Below are 14,659 nucleotides of genomic sequence, written 5' to 3'. Positions count from 1 at the left end.
AACAAATGCATGAGATTCTCACGTCGACCGAACATTTTAACCGCATCCACATCATATTGCGTGTTTCGAATTTGAAAATAAACTAATCCCTCCGATTTAGGTAAGTTTTGTGAACGCTGGCAGGCGAATCTTTAATGCACTACCAAACCAGTAAGTAACTTCTACTTACTCAGTATCCAATACTAAAATATGTTGCATCGCGGCCAGCCTGATTTTGATTAACAACTAAAAGAGGTTCAAAACTATACGAAATATGAACACAAATAATACAACTGAAGTTGTTCGTTTGTTTTTTTTTTTAACATCCAAAGACTATTTAAAACAACATTTTTAACATCCAAAGACTATTTAAAACAAAAAATTATAAATTAAATATAAGATAAATATAAATGCAACACTAGTTTGAAGAGTACTTTCAAATTAAAAATCAAAAAAAATTGTTATGCAAATGTTTCTATCTTCAGAGCGACGATCAGTCGAACTTAAAATTCCCTTTAAATTGAGTGGAAAACAATTAAAGTCAACAACAACAAATGATGATGACTGGCAACAGCAAATAGCGATTGCGATTGAGAGCCGGGCCTGTGAAACGAGTTTAAAACCGTCGCCGGAACTTTGTCAGCGGTTTAGTTGGAGTAAAGCGCGCAATCGGTAAACATGTCGAATTTCAATCGGATCTTGAGTGTCAGCATTGTGATCTGCTTGGCACTCGCCAAATTAAGTGCGGGTGAGTGGGGTCTGGAAAATCGATCAAAAACGAAATAGAAAGCATAAGAACCTAACAAGCAGCTAACAAAGCTAATAGAAACCATGCTAGAAATTCAATGGAAAGAAAGTAACTCTCGCAAAACTTAACAAACCAAACAATAATGGATAATAGTGCACTGCAAAATCATTTTTAGTTGGAATATTAAATAACCCGTTTTAGAAAATATTTTTTTTAATTAAAAAAAGTGATTTCTTTTTTGGCAAGAATCATAAGAGAAGTGAAAATTACTTTACAGTGAAAGTTTTGATTTAATAATTCAATGTATGCTACGCACTAGGAGAGATTTCTAAGAGTTTCTTGCAGTAGTGCCATAAAAAGATATCAACAATTTTACAAATAAATTCTAGTAAGATGTGCTAAATAGCAAAACAAACAAAATTACTGAGGTCATGCAGTAGGTTGGCTGTAAACGATGCATCAGCTGCGCGTGCAGTATGTTTATTTTATACTCAGATCAATGAATCAGCTAAATGTATTAATAATTTTTTTTAAATGGCGTTCAGTTCTGAGGTGCGTGGCTGCTAATGCTTCGTTTACGACCAACATAATTCGTTTTCCAAAGCTGATGCATCGTTTACGACCAGTTAAATGGATATAAATTTAGAAAGTACCTTTCAACTTGGATGCTAATACTTCTTTCATTAATCCAGTGGACGCTCAGGCCGGAACGGTGCACTGGAACAATGGGAATACGGCTGGCGTGGGCGCCTGGTCGAACGCTCAGTCGGGCGGAATGCATCCGCCGGGCAGTCTCAGTGGCCAGGATCCGCAGTACAGCTACGGCTACGCAGGAATCGATTCGAGGGGCTCCTACGGCGGAGCAGGCGGTAACGGAGCGTACTACGTAAGCGGCACGGATGAGCACGGCCGACCCTTTTCCTACGGCAACCAGGCCGGGCAGCCCGGACAGCCCGGCTACATGGGCGTGCGGCCGGATCCCAACTATCCGGGGTCTTACGGCTACCAGAACGCGGCCGGGGTCATTAGCACCTCGATGCTGGCGACCTTGGCATTAGCAATTGGCCTAACGCTGGCCACCACGCGACTTTAATGCGGTTGCAGCGCGGGAAGTGTTTATTGTGTGCGGCGTTTTTTTTTTTACTTAATTTCTAAGTTTAATTTATGTTAAATGTTCAAATATGTAAATTTTATTATTAATTAAAAAACTGAATATCAGGCCAATGGTTTGTTTTTCTAAGTTTTTTGCTCGTTATGAGATTTCAATAAAAATTAACAATAGTTAATACTTTTTCTACTGACACTTTGCCAACAGAAGTACAGAAGATCTACAAAAGCCAATTCCAATTTAAATTAATTATAGTTAAAAAAAAGGAACGAAATGGTCGAATTTACCAATTTGGAAATAACATATTTTAGAGATCATGAAAAACATTTAGTTCTGTACATTTACATTCCTATGGCAGCTATTTTATATAGTGACCCGATTTATATAGAACTAAATTCAAATATTTGAAAAATAAAATGAGACTAAATAAATTAAATTGAAGGCCCAAATTGATTTTTAACTATTATATTTTTTAAAGCTATATAATAAAGTCGTTTAGGGCGACCGGTTTCGGTTTACAACCTGCAATAAAAATAAGGCTTCTGAAAAAATGACACCCATTACTAATTTTGTGTAGAAACGAACAACCAGACAGCTTGTGATAAAGAATATGAATACTTTGTGGGGTCGGAAATGTTTTCTTCACTGCGTTAAAAGTTTTTTACTGGATTTGTAATACGGGTTAAAGCTGAAAATAAACCTGAAAAAAGCATATCTTTGGAGAACAGAAAAAATATTTTGAAAAAATTATTTCTTTAACTTTTTGAATACTGTTCGAAAAGTATGTTAATAGCGGAGGAAACTTGATACTTGGATACTTGATTTAATTTTAAATAGCCGTTTTCAAGCATGGTCTTAGGGGATATTTTATATTAAACAAACAACTTTCGAATATTACAACCGGATTTTCATATTTGACAAAAAAGGCATTCTGCCGATACTCTCAATATTCGCTAATTGTGTGCATCTGAGTTCGTGAAATTCACAAATTATTGTTTCACACGCAGCTGCGCAGTTTAGTGACTAAGAAGCCAAATTAGCAGATCAGATACGTCATCTTCGTGGGGCACGCCCACACAATTGATATAGTTAGACGAGCAACGCCCATGTAATTGGCCTCCTCCCGGAAGGCGAACGCCAAACAAAAACACCCAAGAAACGAAATCGAAATGAAAACAAACACAAAGACAGCTATAGATATAGCTATAGATATAGAGACAATAAACAAGTAAACAAACATCGGACGGGTCGACACCTGTTGATAAAGCTTTGGGCCAACTTAACTGAGTCACAGGGCCCCGTGAGCTCATTGGCACCCCAAAAAGATACGAGAACACACAGAATACATGTGTTTGCATGTAAATATGGTCGGATAATTGAGACATGCACTTGTAGGCACTAATTAGCACATAGAGAAGCATACGTACTGGATCTGACTTTCTTCTACAACGAATATAACCGAGGGTACAATTTACCCGGCGATTAACTTAATTGCCCAAGCAAAAGATTTTGTTTTCGCCTGTTCTGTCGGCTACTAAGCGACGCGATGTCAATGTCAAAGTATGATCACTTTTGATTTCGGTTCTCAGTCTTACGTGCTGGCGATGATTATCATTCCCGCCACTTTTTTGGGGGACGTGATGTGTCAGGAAATAGAGCTGGCGGATCCGACTCATGCAGGCAGGGAAAACCCTGGACATTTGGTACTTAACCAACCATAAAACCAATAAAAATGTATACTTAAAAGAAAGGTTTATGACGATTGAATCTAAAATTTCTTTTAGGGCAGCAAATACATATACCGAAACACGTTTAGTATTTTTATCACTCCATATCTGGAAACACTCGTTTTTAGTGTTTTTCGGTGAAGGTATTTGAATTCGTACAAGTGATTAAGAATGCGTCAAAGGGTTAGTCAGAACTAATAACTTCTTGATAACATTGCGGTTTTAGTAGCCTGTTTCTGCAAAGTATGATGATAAATCCTCCATAGTAATTAAAAATGTATTGCTTTAGTAATTTGTGGTGTCCATGCCCAAATCGATTCAATCGAACCCATGTAATTGCACTTGTTTATTCGTTTTTATTGCCGCGTCGTGTGAACTTGATTTGGCCTGGATCGAAGGTTTTACTAAGGTAATACCAGTAATAATGCCCGAGTGTCGATACCCAAAAGTGAATTACGAGACTTCGTGTAATCTGCCAAAAAATACATTTATTAGTCTAGTAATAAACAATAATTATATTGGATTTGTTTTATTGATCTTGTTTTGTTTTTGTTCTTCCTGGTTTTATTTGATTTATTTTGTTCTTGCTCGGTTTAATGTTCGTTTTGCATTTGTTGTGTTGTGGATTTTCAATGGTACGTTATGGTTTTTAAAAAATGTATTTCTTAAAGCAAATATCGAGGAAAAAGATCAGACCGTGGGCTCACAGACGTATAACTATAACTAATAACTATATGGAAATTATCATGCCGAACTACTCTGATCAGATTGGAATGAAATGATTTTCAAACGAGTTTCTTGGGCTTAAGATTTCTCTACAAAATACAATAAGGGATCCACATTTTTGGTTCATCTTTAAACTTGTGTGGGTGTGTGTGTGTGTGTGGTTTTGTTTCTGTTAGTGGGGGTTCACTGTACTCTGCTGTGAAGAACGCCAAAACCTTGGACGTCTCCCATCTATAATACAAACTGATTTGAATTGCTTTCTGTTGTGGTTGCTTCCTGTGGTACCTTCAATTTGCCTATAGAAATATATATGTGTCCTTGTAATTGGCCCAGCAGGAACAAGGCTCCAGTATATATATATATATATCTATATATATATGTATATGTGTATGTATATGTATATGTATTGTGTATATATAATATATGACATACAAATATATTGTTTTGTTTCGTTTTGTTTTGTTTTGGTAATTTAGGCTACAATTTTCGGTTGCTTGTTGATTTTCACTAATTGAATTCATTCATCGTCCTGCTTCTCTAGGTATACATATGTATTAATGGATCGATCCTTGTGTGCGTGAGTGTGTGTGTGTGTGTATGTGTGTGTGTGAGTTCCTGTTGTTGTATACTTGTATCATATGTCTGGCTATGCTCCCTATATATGTGTGTATTTATATACGATTTCTATCTTTTGCACATTCTATTCCAAAGCGTCGACAGCATTTCCAGTTGTCCTACGTTGCTTTACCCATAGCTCTACACATTGCCACGCCTACTAGCCTACACCTAACCGCCCACGCATCCAGCAGATCTGGAAACAAATTCTTTCCATTGTCAGCCCGAAAGTAGGCTCCAAAAAGAACTCTCCGCTTTCATGTCACAATTGAAGACCAAAAACCAAAAACCAAAAAGAAAAACAGGAAAAAAAGGTTTAAAAAATACTACATACAATTCATATATATATATTTATAAAACTATACACTTGTGCATAGATGTATGTGTGTTTGGGTGTGCATAAATAGGTTTTTTTTTATAATCGCATTATGTTTTTTTGTGTATTTGGTATAAAACAAACTATTTGCAATACAAACTTAGTAACTAAAAACGTTAAAACTAAATTAAATTAGGATTAAAAAAAATATTTATATGAATACGGATATTTGTTTGTATAGAACTATATATATATATATATATATATATATAGATATATATTTATATATTTAATATAATGTGACTTGTTGTTGTTTCTGTTGTTCTTTTTTTAAACATTATTTTTAACTGTTTGTAGCTGAATTATAAAGTAAAACAGAAAATGATACAGCTGAAATCAAATTTCCAAAAAAAAAAAAGCTGAAAACAAAAAATAATTCTCAATTCGAGAGTACAAAATGTTTTTCCTTCGCTTACAAAAACTAACAACAACTAAAAAAATATACAAACAGTGCCTAGCAAAAAATCGATGTCAAGTCTTCCAGTTTTCCGCCTTTGGAGCCAGAAATCTCATTTCAAAGAATTAATAGTTAATGTTAAGTTGGTCTGTCTGTGCGCAAAGTATTTGCCTGAGCATCAATAGGTTAAGCCTGGTTTTACATATATCCGAATTTATTGACTAAATTAAGATTACGAAATTTTGAATTTTGGTTGTAAATGAAACGAGAGTGGAAAACCGTAACTCAAGATAGCCTCGAAAATTATTGATGGTTGTTTGTTGAACAAATAAGGGGCCCGATTCAATTCTCCCTTTTAATACAGAAATCATTAGGTTTTAAAGTCGGTAGACTGGCGGCGTCACAGAATTTTTAAAGTTTTTGATGCGTTTAAAAGACTACCTATAGTTTGTACGCATAAAACTTATTTTACTTTACTTAACGAGACACCTGTAATGTAGTACACTCTGTTGTCGAGTTGTTTAATAATTTTTTTTTTGATTAATGATTTTCAATTGGCTGCCTGTTAAAAGAGTTTTCTGTGGCGCCCAAAACATTTAGTTAGCAAAGGTTTATTAAAATGATTTCTGAGAAACAAGGGAAAACTGATGGATATTTATATCGGCCATCGGTTCAAGGAATTTCTTAAGACAAGAGCAAAAGCGAACGGAAAACTGTACACAGAATGCTGACTAACTCGATATTAATGATAATAAATACATACAACTTAATAACAAAAATATCCGTGTGTGTGTGTGTGTGTGGGAAGGGGGGGGGAAAGGTTGGTGTTGGCTGTTGTCAGAATAAATAAGTTAAGTAATACAATGTAAAATATTTAATGCTTCTCCCAGCAGTTGCTTCCCAAAGTAATCCCTTTCTTTCTCACATCTAAGTGCGAATCCCTCGCCTACAATTTGGTCTGTTGTGTGTCTGGGTGTTAGCCGTGTGTCTGGGTATCTGGGTAACTGGGTGTGTAGCTGTGTGTCTTCTATCCTGCCCCGACAGAGATAGTGTACGTGTACGTGTACGTGTCCGTATCCGGGGAACTCCGAACGAGGAGGCGCAACGAGAGCAATCGATATTTGGTTAGGAACAACGAATGCAGCTGCACAGACCGGACCTCTTATTTGCAAGATTTCGCATCTCTCTTTCAACAACAAAGACAAACAATATCTTTAACAATACTGTAGACTGATCAAAACAATGTAACTTTCTTTCTATGATTTCCTTTGCCTTGTCCTCTGTCAGGGCCCTCGTTTCGCTCCTCCGATCGCCATCGCCATCGTCATCGCATTCCGAATTTAAGCTAGTTAATGTTCTGTTCCTACGCTCCAAAGTTCATCTATCATGCCTTGCGCTAGCTGGAGCCGCACACCAGCCCGTTCTTCTGGGGCAGCTTGAGCAGACGTCGCGTCCGGAACTCGTAGGCTCTGCGGCAGAACATGACCAGCTCCGGATTGGTGTGCTCCGGCACCGTTCTCACCGAATGCCTGGGAACGGTGCCAGTGCCACTGGTACTGGTTGGCCTTCGCGGCACGATGCTCACGTCTTCCACATCCTCCTCGGCGGCACGCAGGCGGCGACGATACCTAAGGGGGGTGGCAGGAGAAACATCGTTACAATCCAATCAACAAGAACAGCTCCTCGAGCGTTCAACTCACCTGCAGTACTCGCTGAAGGTGAGCACATAGCACTTGTCCTCGACGCAGGCCACCGAGTTGTGGTCGCGGTGCCGGGAGGCATAAACCTCGTCCGGACAATCGTTGCGCTGCCGTCCCTGATCAGTGTGCTCCGGCCGATAGTACCACAGCAGCGACATCATCATCTCCCCTTCAAGCATAAGTTTACGATTTTACATTAGGTTCGATAGTCAAATAATAACAAAAAGGGGAATTTGGTCTGCAATCAGTTTTATAGCTTCTTTAATTAAGTGTTTTTGTACGATGTGATTGGATTGACTATGAATATAATTAAAATTAACAATGTATTTATATTTTGATTACGAAAATTAGTTATGATTGACATAAATGAAGATGTTGGCTAATTCGATCTTATTAAAAAAACTCTCTGTAAAATTGTTCGTGTAATTTGCCGTATGCACATTAAGTATACGCAGAAACAGTACCATAAACTGGGTATTCAGGATATTTCGATAAATGTATTCTTCGATCGTTTCAAAAGCAACTATGAATTCTAGCCGTTAGATTTCTATACAATTTAAAATGTATTTTTGAAATCGCAAAAAATATTTATATCTCAAGTAACGTACATTTCTTATTAAAAAATAAGAAAAAAAAATATTCTCTAAAACGATTATAGTTCAATTTTTATCCGAACATGTTTAGGAACAATAAAGCTATGTGAATTTTTCGATCGTCCTTTGGCAGCTGTTTGATATCGGGATTGATTTTTATAAAATTAAATCGTTATTCCAAAATTGTAAACCATCACCATGTTTTGGAATCACTTTAGGAAACGTACACAAGAACGGACGGACAAAGTGGTGCTAATATTATAGGGTTTATAGGGTCGAAAATATCTCCTTCACTGCGTTGCAAACTTTTAACTCAACTTATTATATGTGATTCCAATTTTCCTATTCTTTGCCTAACATTTCATTGAAATAGCTTAAAAACTAATGGGTAGAATGCATCAATTTACTTTATATATATATATAATAATATATAATATAATAACATCTGCGGACTGATTGCATATGCGTGGAAATCCCTGCTAGAGAATATAGTCAACTGAACCGAGAGATTTTCGAACTTGTTTGCGCACACACAACAAATTAATATGAAAATTATTGTATGCTTACAGTTTATAAGCTTGTAAATTGTAAAGTATTAAATGGGGAAACTAAGTAAGTGAGTTAATATTGATTTTATTATATATCCCATGAAATAATAACAAACTTTGGCGGCAAAGGAATCACGAACACACTTAAACTTATATAAACATATTTTGAGGGGCCCTACAGCTTGCTGTCCCTATTGGCGGGACACTCACCGTCTTCTGGGTTCTGCCAGAGGTGCGCCACCTTGGCCACATAGGGCAGCTCGTTGTCCTCGTTGGCCTTGAGCAGCACACAGTCCCGCAGCCGGATGATGTCGCCCTCCACATGCCGCATGGCATCGTAGCAGGTGCGCAGCACCAGCGGATCGTCACTCTGTGGCATACAAAATGTGGTTAAATGGGCAAAAATGCATAAGACCAATCGCCATGGCGCACACTTACGTTTAAAAAGACGGCACCCTGGTAGGCCTTGCCCGACCACATCCATCCGTTGTTCCACTTGGGCACCACATTGGCCTTGGTGGCCGGCGGCAGGGTCACATCCAGTTCGTAGCTGACGCCACCGGGTCGCTGCCTCTGGCGCTTGCGATTGCCGAACTTGCAACGCGATCTAGCCCGCTTCGTGTGCGTCGTCGTCGTAGTCGTCGTCGTCGTAGACGTCGTCGTCTGACCTTGACGATTGGGCGGATGAGGAATGGCGGTTGCTTGGACGGCAGCCACCGCCGGCTGATTGGGCACCAGAAACTGATGCTGCTCATCGGAATGTTGCTGCTGTTGGGAGGTTGCTGTTGCTGTTCCTGTTGCTGTTGCTGTTGCATCGCCGACATTCGCTGACGGCGACTCACTGAGCTTTTGAGCCTGCAGATCTGCCGTCTGGTACTCATTGTTGTTGGTCTCCTGATTGACAGCTGTTTGCGTTTGTGTCTCTGCCGTGGATGCAGCTGCTCCCGCTCCCGCTCCCGCTGTAGACTTCTTGCCCTTGCTCTTGGTCTTTGGACCGGCGGCGGCCTGTTTGCGTGGCTTCTTGCAGGGCGGCAGGGAAGCGGCTTCCGCCGGCGGCTTCTTGGTCTCCGACTTGGAACGCTTCTCGGCGGCGGGACCCTGCTTGCCCCGTTGATCGTCGGGGGCCAGGGTCAGCGGCGAGGCGGCGGCATAGAGGCCACCGCCCACCGCCGTTGGCGCCTGCTTGCGACTGCTGTGGTTCAGCTCCGGATCGCTGAAGTATCCCCGACTCAGCGCCGTGTCCAGACCCTCGAGCAGATGGAGAGCGGCAATCTCTTGCTTTCGCGGCCGCGCCCTCTTCGGCGAGGCACTGGGCGTGGCCGAGCTGCTGAGCTGCTGCTGCTGCTGCTGCTGCTGCTGTTCCTGCATGACGGCCGCTTCGGTTCCGGCCTCTGAAGGCGTTACCTTTGGAGAAGCTTCTTGTGCTGCTGCTGCTGCAGCTGCTGTTCCTGCTGCCGCCGCCGCTTCGCGTTGCTGGCGTCGCTGTTGCTGCTGCTCGCGTCGCTGCAAACGCATGCGCTGCTGCTGCCGCTGCGTGAGGATCATCTGACGCCGCTTGGCGTACTTGGCCGGGGCACGGCCGTGGCGACGGACGAACCGACGGCCGGGACACAGGTAGTCCTTGGGCTCGGCCTGTTTGATCAGGCTCTTGTAGCTGTGCTTCGTCTTGGTCTTCTTGTTGCCACCGTTGGAGGCCAGCAGGTTGATCCGCTGCTTGCTGCCACCGGGCTTCTCCTTCTCGTTCTCCTTTTCCTTTTCCAGCTCCTCCTCTGTTTTGGCCACAGGAGGAGTAACTTCCTGCTCCTGATCCTGCTCTTGATCCTGCTCTTGATCCTGCTCTGGCTCCGTTTTGATGGTGGGCTTGAGGTCCGGCAGTTGGCTGATATGTGTGCTGACCTCCTGCTGGGTTTCGCCATCGTGCTCGATTTTGATTTTGGTTTCGGCTTTGATTTCCGCTTTAAGTACGAAAGGCAACTCTGGTCCCGCCTCCGCATCCGCTTCCTTCGGCTGCTTTAACTGCTTCTCCGGCAGCTGCTGCAACTGCTGCTGCTGCTGCTGCTGCTGGGCTGCATAGACCATCTCTCTGGCCATGCTCTTGCCGATCCTCGCCTTGCGCGGCGGCATTCCTGCTGCTGCTGCTGCTGCTGCCGTCGCCGCTTGAGGGACGCTGTTGACTGGGGGCGGGGTGCTGCAGGTGAGGTCGTACGCCTCGATGTGCTGATGCTGCTGCTGATGCTGCTGATGCTTTTCCAGCCGCAGACCCAGACGCAGGCGCAACTCCAGTTCGGCCTCCTGCTCCTGATCGTCGAGCAGCTTCTCGTCGCTGGCACAGTAGCTCTCCGGCGGCGTGGGCGGCGGCATCACGTGCGCCTCGTACTGCATCTTGGTCAACTGGGGATTTGGATTTTGAGTCGGATTCGGATGTTCGCCCTGGAGCTCCGTCTTGACGAGCATCTGGCACTGGGTGCCCGTGGTGGCGGTGGTTGCCGTCGTGTTCGTATTGGTTGCTGCTGTTGCCCGCGTGGTCATCTCACTTGTCTGGCTGCTGCTGTTGCTGCTGTTGCTGGTGTTGCAGCTGCTGCTGGTGCTGCTGGTGCTGCTGTTGGTGTTGCTGCCACTGTCGCTTTTGTTGGGGGTCACATTTTTCACTGGGCCTCTACTGGTAGTCAACGCTGACGCTGTAGTTGTTGTCGTAGCGCTGCTGCAGGCAGTCAAAGTACTGTTGCTGCTGCTGGCGCTGCTGTTGTTGCTGCTGTTGCTGCTGCTGCTGGTATTGCTGTTGCTCGAGGCACTCAGCAACATATTGCTGCTGCTGCTGCTGCCGCTGCTGCTGTTCTTGCTGCTGCTCTGGTGGTCGATGTTGCTGATGATGTTGCTACCAATATGAGGCCCAGTATGGACGTTTTTTGGACACGATTGTGGCATTGGACAGGGACACTGCGGTGGATACTCTGCAAAGAGCCAAGGCGGATTGGTGTTTTAAATAAATGTTTCTGCCAAGGAGTGTGGCCAACTTATCGATCATAATAGGTATCTGAACTTCATTTGAAGAGGATGCAAAATTATATTTCGATTTATTTCAGGAATTTTCATAAGATCCTTAATTTAGAAACTTTTCGAGACAAATTTTTAAAAATTGGTCCTTTGTAACCAAAGTTTAGTCTATGCTTTATCAACTAAATACTAGTTTTAGGGACTTTCTATAACTATGCAGCCTTAATTATCATTTATACCGCAAGAGACAACATCAGAAATTTCAACATGATCAGTGTACTTAATTCAGCGATTTATATTCATATCCTTTACACATACAACAATTTTCTGAGCTTTAAAAATTAGCAAACACACGCACAGATAGACAAGGCTATACTAACTCTGCTAGTTATGCTGATCAGGAGTATACTTACAGCTGCGGTCATAATAATGGTAGTGGCACAAAGTAAAGTTCCCAAAAACATACCTTTAAGGTATAGGAAAACTTTTGTTTTAATTTATCTTAATGATTAGTTACCAATGAAGAATTTATTTATAATTTTGATATTATTTAAGTTTCAAGAAAAATGAATATTGTTAATAATTCTATAAAATTCACTTATGTAAGTGTTGTAAATATAATTTTTCTCGCTTTTTGTTGGAATACAAATATTTGCTTTTACATTAATATTTTTAATTTAAAAAATGAGCAAATTTCTTTTGGTTTTTATATTTTATATTTTTTTTTTTTTTTTTTTTTTTTTGAAAAATGTGAATTTTTCTAGATGCACCATTTTGATCATAGTATTAGCTTCATAAAATATAAAAGTATAAAGTTCAAAAGGTGCTGCAAAACTAGATTTTATTGCTATTTCCATAAGCTAAAAAAAACTACTATTTTCATGACCCCAGTAAAATTTAAAAGCTCTTCAAAAACCATATCGAGATCAATTTGAGTGACACGCGTTTCAGTTTCCTTCGACGTTGGAAAGTGCTGGCTAGCTACGTTGGCAACTCCTCGCAGTGGCTGCACTGCATCATCCGGGACTGGACCATACTTTTCCTTACCCATATACGGTCCTTGCAGGCTGCGCGTGTAGCACTGGCCGGAGGCGGCTCCTCCGCCGGGACTGTAGCCGGCGTAGTAGCTGGGCGGTCCGGGGTAGTGCTCCAGGTGCTGCTGCTGCTGCTGATGGTGTTGCTGAGGCTGCTGCTGCTGCTGGTGGGCTGGGACCAGCTGGCTGCCAGCTGGTACACCCGCTGCTCCTGCTGATCCTGCTGCTCCCGAACTGCCGCTGCTGCTGCTGGTGGGCGGCTGCGGCTGCTGTTGCTGTTGCTGCTGCGACGGCGGCGGACCGGACGAGACGGGCGGCGGCGGTGGCGGCGGCTGTTGTTGTTGTTGCTGCTGCTGCTGCTGCTGCTCGTAGAGCTCGTGCGGCGGTGGCGGCGGACCAGTGTGCTGATAGTAGGGGTAGCGGCGGTAGGCGCCCGGCGGCGGCGGCGGAACCTGCGGATGGGCGGCAGGATGGCCGGCGTGCGACGGCTGGTAGACCTTGCTCGAGAAGTAGGGCTGGTAGGTGGGCGGCGAGTAGCACATGACCTCGCCCGGGTATGGAGCGTAGTAGTTGGGCGGATAGGCGGTCGAGTAGTGCATCTGGGCCGCGTGCATCGAGCGGGAGTAGGGCACGCCCTGGTGGGCGGCGGCGGCTGCTGCAGCGGCTGCGGCCGCCACGGCACTGGCCGGATACGGCTGTGGCTGCGGCGGGTGCTGCGCCTGCTGCTGCGGATTGTGGGCGTGGCCGTGTACGTGGGCGTGCGCGTGCGACGGTGCCTGCGACTGATCAGCGGCTTCGGCGGCCGCCTGATGCTGCTGCTGCGTGGGCGAACCGACGACGGGGGCGGCGCCGTCCTCCTCCTGCAGCTTCTTCACTTGCGCGGGCGGCGGCGGCGGGGCGGCGATCACATGCGGTGAGATCAGCGGTCCAGCCGGCTGATAGTAGCCTGCAAAATACATAAACGAGATGGTAGAACGTTAGTCATCAATCCAGAGTTTCAGTATTAATAAATTGTATTTCTATGGATTTATGGGCTTATCATGTACAAGAATTAATAAATTGCATATCTATGTATTTATTTATAATCATTTAAATTAATTTTCATAAAGTTATTGTATATGTCCTACATAGCAAGACTATGCCTTTGCTACAAGTCTCGTTACAATACAAGTTTTTGGAACGTAGACTTATTATTACGATTATGCCCCGATTAATATAAGTATTTTATTGAACTGATTGAGCTCGTAAGATAATTAATATTTGTGTAAACATTATTTATATTATTTTTTTATATACAAATTTGGGGAAAACATTGGAAAACGTATTTTGAATGACATGTCTCAATTTTTAAAGTAAAAGTATAAATATGAAAGGTGATCAGTCAAAGGTATAAAAATCAATGATAAAATAATTATTTCTATAATTATATAATGTTATTTAATTGCCAAATATATTGCAAAATATTGTAAAATAATACTTTTAACAAATCAGCAAGGTTCAAGTTAAATTTCAGCAAATTAATATAAAACCAACTAAAGTAAAAAGTTTAGTTACAAGAAAATATTGAAAAATACTGGTTGTCCATTGCAATTTCAAATAAAATTAGTCATTTCACTGATATTGAATACAAATGAATGGTTAAATAAATAACAAATATATTAGCTAAATATGAAATAAAATAATACATTTACTAATTTGTTATCAAAACCAATAGTTTATAAGAAAAATACAACATAAATAAATATATTTTTGATATGCATGCGAGGCTTGGTTTTGAAATTCTACTTTAGACTAACAACGTGCGATTTTGTAGAGGTCTTGCTTTATTTTTAGAATTAGTACACAAATTTATTGACATTTAACCCATTTAAGTGCAATGGCCATAACGAAAATTCTAGCGAAATCTACTAATCAATAATATTTGCCTTTGACCTTTGACCTATTTCCTATTTTGTTTGATTTTCTGTTTACGGAATAATCAAATTTCGTTTTTGTTTAGTTTTACATTTTAGTAGTATTAATGCAATAAAAACCTAAACTCAATGCTAAACGGACATAAATGTATGCTGTTTTAAAGGTCGATTTGTGAACTTTGAACCATAGTGTTGCAACCG

At 41.8% G+C, this 14,659-nt stretch overlaps 2 protein-coding genes across 6 annotated transcripts in view; one reads left to right on the top strand and one right to left on the bottom strand.

Annotated features, from left to right (window-relative positions):
- Positions 1-608: 608 nt before the first annotated feature.
- LOC108147704 (heterogeneous nuclear ribonucleoprotein A3 homolog 2) lies at positions 609-2,008 on the top strand. The gene is made up of 2 exons (XM_017274427.2): positions 609-727; positions 1,420-2,008. Exons 1-2 carry the CDS (start codon positions 658-660, stop codon positions 1,818-1,820), a joined length of 471 nt encoding a protein of 156 aa, XP_017129916.1. The 5' UTR covers positions 609-657; the 3' UTR covers positions 1,821-2,008.
- Positions 2,009-6,801: 4,793 nt separating this feature from the next.
- The window catches only part of LOC108147654 (AF4/FMR2 family member lilli), a 47,689-nt gene continuing 39,831 nt past the window's right edge, over positions 6,802-14,659 (bottom strand). For all 5 annotated transcript variants that reach the window (XM_017274332.2, XM_041710850.1, XM_041710849.1 and 2 more), the window contains 5 exons: positions 12,559-13,491; positions 8,956-11,468; positions 8,728-8,887; positions 7,377-7,545; positions 6,802-7,304 (listed from right to left, as the gene is read on the bottom strand). In XM_017274332.2, coding sequence (XP_017129821.2) covers positions 7,073-7,304; positions 7,377-7,545; positions 8,728-8,887; positions 8,956-11,468; positions 12,559-13,491 — 4,007 coding nt within the window. In that variant the 3' untranslated portion in view covers positions 6,802-7,072. The remainder of the gene's footprint in view (positions 7,305-7,376; positions 7,546-8,727; positions 8,888-8,955; positions 11,469-12,558; positions 13,492-14,659) is intronic.

Source organism: Drosophila elegans, unplaced genomic scaffold (genome assembly GCF_018152505.1).
Source record: "Drosophila elegans isolate 14027-0461.03 unplaced genomic scaffold, ASM1815250v1 contig_149, whole genome shotgun sequence".
Lineage (NCBI taxonomy): Eukaryota > Metazoa > Arthropoda > Insecta > Diptera > Drosophilidae > Drosophila > Drosophila elegans.
This window is presented reverse-complemented; position numbering and strand designations above follow the sequence as displayed.